The sequence below is a fragment of the Alligator sinensis genome, unplaced genomic scaffold (genome assembly GCF_000455745.1).
Source record: "Alligator sinensis unplaced genomic scaffold, ASM45574v1 scaffold499_1, whole genome shotgun sequence".
Classification (NCBI taxonomy): domain Eukaryota; kingdom Metazoa; phylum Chordata; order Crocodylia; family Alligatoridae; genus Alligator; species Alligator sinensis.
Window position 1 is genome coordinate 3,941,700 of NW_005841864.1, and position 3,120 is coordinate 3,944,819.

General features: G+C 41.4%; 1 protein-coding gene across 1 annotated transcript in view; it reads right to left on the reverse strand.

The window, feature by feature from the left end:
• The window catches only part of ADGRB3 (adhesion G protein-coupled receptor B3), a 738,716-nt gene that overhangs the window by 138,443 nt on the left and 597,153 nt on the right, over window positions 1–3,120 (reverse strand). Inside the window, exon 17 of the mRNA XM_006016642.3 lies at window positions 49–175. Coding sequence (XP_006016704.1) covers window positions 49–175 — 127 coding nt within the window. The remainder of the gene's footprint in view (window positions 1–48; window positions 176–3,120) is intronic.

A 3,120-nucleotide genomic window follows, 5' to 3' on the forward strand; every position in this document is an offset into this window, starting at 1 on the left:
CCCCCCCCGCCTTTGCATTAAACCTGGATTTTTGTCTTTGTTACTTACTATTTCTCTAGGTTGCTGAGCCAAAATGGCGAAGGTAGAGAGACGATCACATAAGCATTTCGTATGGGATGCATCGGTAAGCACAGTTTTACATCCCTGGGTGGACCAGGTTCCCAAAGAGTCGTTCCTGCAAAGGAGAGAGAGAGAGAAAAAAATCGGGATAATTACGCCTGACGGCCAATTCCGTGAGGAGCAAATGCAGTTTAATTGAGAGGCGAGTCTAGTGCAGCTCCCGGACAGAAGAGATCTACTTGTTGTTGAATAGGACTTAATTTAGATGCATCTCCAGCTGTACAGTAATGCGAGGGGAGAGGGGAAGGAGAAGCAGGCAGGCGGCTGCGCTGCGTGCCGGGAGCTGTCCAGCGTCCGTGGTGCTAAAACCTCGACTAGCTCTGTAGAGCCCTCTGCTAGCAGCAGCAGCCTTGTGCACTGCCAGCCACTTCCGAGCCTCCCCAGCTCGCTGCAAAAACTCGGAGGGGGAAGGAAGGGGGGAAGAAGAAGAAAACAAGGGGGGCCGATTTCTTTCTTTCATACCGGCTCTGTGTCTAGCTCCTGGTTTGTGTGGCGGGCGTTTATTTGTGTTGTCTCTTTTGTGTGCGTGTGAGCCTGTGCGCAGTTAGAGCAAAGGCAGATGTCTGTTCAGCGTCTGCTTAGGTGACACTGGTTGGACTGGATGTTGTCGGATCTTCTTCTCTGCTGGCTATTTGTGTTGGGGATTTTTTGTGTGGTGGTTGTTTTCGCTGGCCAGCCGTGGAAATTTCACCCTGGAAACGGCAGCATCAGATGCTTCCAACTCTTCCCACTGCTTGGGCTCCAGAGGAGGGGTGGATTTCAGCACGGCAGCACACAACATCACCAAAGAGATGGGAGTTCGCCCTCCAAGCATCACTCAGTCCAACTCGCCTTTCGTATCTCCCTTCCCCCTTTCCCTTTTCTCTTTCTGGGGGTAATAGCACCGGGCTAACCCCAAGCCAAAGCGATCATTTGTTGGGACTTTCCACCGGCTGCCTCTACAGGAACAAGATTAAAACAGCCCCCGATTCAATTAGCCATTCAAAATGCTAAGGCGAGCTCTGAAACCCACCCCAGAAGAACAATAAAAATGGTATCAACCCACGTTTCCTTTGTGCGCGGGGAGGGGGTGGGGGGAGAGGCAATCACCTCCCCTTCCTCTGAACCATAGCGCTGGGATTATTTTTGCAGGAGAAAGGGGTCGTTTTCTACTAAATCAAACCCATTATCTTTACATATGTCATGTTTAGAGTATAACAATTGATTCCCTTTTTTTCTTCCTTTCATGTCTAGGGATTAACTGCAGGGACTCTGCTGCTAGCAACAGCATGTGTGTTGTCAATTTCACCCTCGGTCACTAAATGACTTGAAATAAGAAAGAAAACAGGAAGAAAGGGGGTAGGGAAATAACTTTATATTTAATCTCCTTTCACTGTGGTCAACCTTTGATTCATCTCTTCTGCTTCTGATAATCCCTCTTTCTGGGTGACCCTACAAACCAGGAACTTCATGAAGTGTTAATTTGTGATCCTAAATTGAGTGTCCGTGTACAGTTTATGCAAGCCCACTTTGACATCTTGCATTACTAGCACTTCAATACCCAGCAGAGGCAACACTGGCATCATGTTGTACTCTAAACTGTCTCAGAAAAAACAAAGTAAACAGCTGAGGTTTATTAAATGAGAACAAACAACTGAATCTTTAAGCTTGTGAAGCTTTCTTTCAGATGCCTTCATTCACAAATTGTCCCTTGCACAAAGACACAATACAAAATCAACATCTACTTTAAATAGTCATGCATTTTACTTAAAAGTGAATACATTCTGAGACATATCATCTGGTTAACCTTATGAATTAATTTTATTAGCTTTCCTGCCTCTTATCTTATTGTGACACACAGCTAAGGCCAAATGAAACACATTTATCTGATCTGATTAAGTATTAAAGAAGAATGATAGTTTAAGAGAAATTGACATGTTTTAAAACATAAGGGTGATGTTACTCAGTTGGAGAGATTTAGTACATTGAATTTAACCTGTGTTGAAATGTATTGTATACACAATGTAGTGATCTAGCATTAAATCTTTCAAGATGGTATCCAATGCATAGCACTAGGCAAGGTATAATAATAAAAGGTAGACGGCCATATAGATCAGTTTTATTTAAAGTAAAATGGTTATGATTATGATCACAATTAAACAGGTGTAAATCAAAAGTACTCCATTGGCTTCAGTGGGTCTGATTCTGCTTTCAGATAACTAACGTAAATCAGAAATTAAAGTTAAGAATGAATTGAACAGGTCGCTTTAATAAAGCCATTATGTCCCAACACACCATCAGGTATTCCATATGTGCCACATATTTCATAACACAACTATATTAAAAATACTGTAATGATTTAGGATAGCATTTTAAAAAATATTCAGTATAGAACTTAACTATTCCAATTGAACTCAAAGGCAAAACTCCTATTGATTTAAATTCAAATGTGAACATTTTTGACAACCTCATCCTACCTTTCTTTCCATCAAACTTCCACTTCTTGCCCTACAGGATTGTGACATACTGCAATTTCAACCATTTCATATTTGAGACTGACTATTGCTCATAGTTCACTTTTGAGCCGTGTAATTTTCTAGAGAAACACCATATTTTGAGGACAAGAATTACCACGTTTGTGGTAGGTTAATTATTTTGAAACTGAAGGTTGGTGAAAATTGTTACACTAAGCCCCCCAGGAGAGAGGGGACAGTGATCAAATAAAAGAGGAAAATGATAAAAGATTAATGATGAATGTAGTTTAGCATATGGTTCTGGTGCCTACATGTGTCAATATGTGCAGCTATATTCACCTCACCTCTATGTACTTAATGTCATGTAATCTTACATCTTGTGATCCCTCCCACCTCCTATTAAACTTTTCTTGTTCCTTTAAGACACATACATATACATTTATAGGTTTTGTCAATAAGTCTGTAAATCTCATTTGTTGCTATTTTTTAAAAAAAATTGATGCATGGGTAGAAACCTATAGCTATCACTACCCCCCCCCCCCAAAAC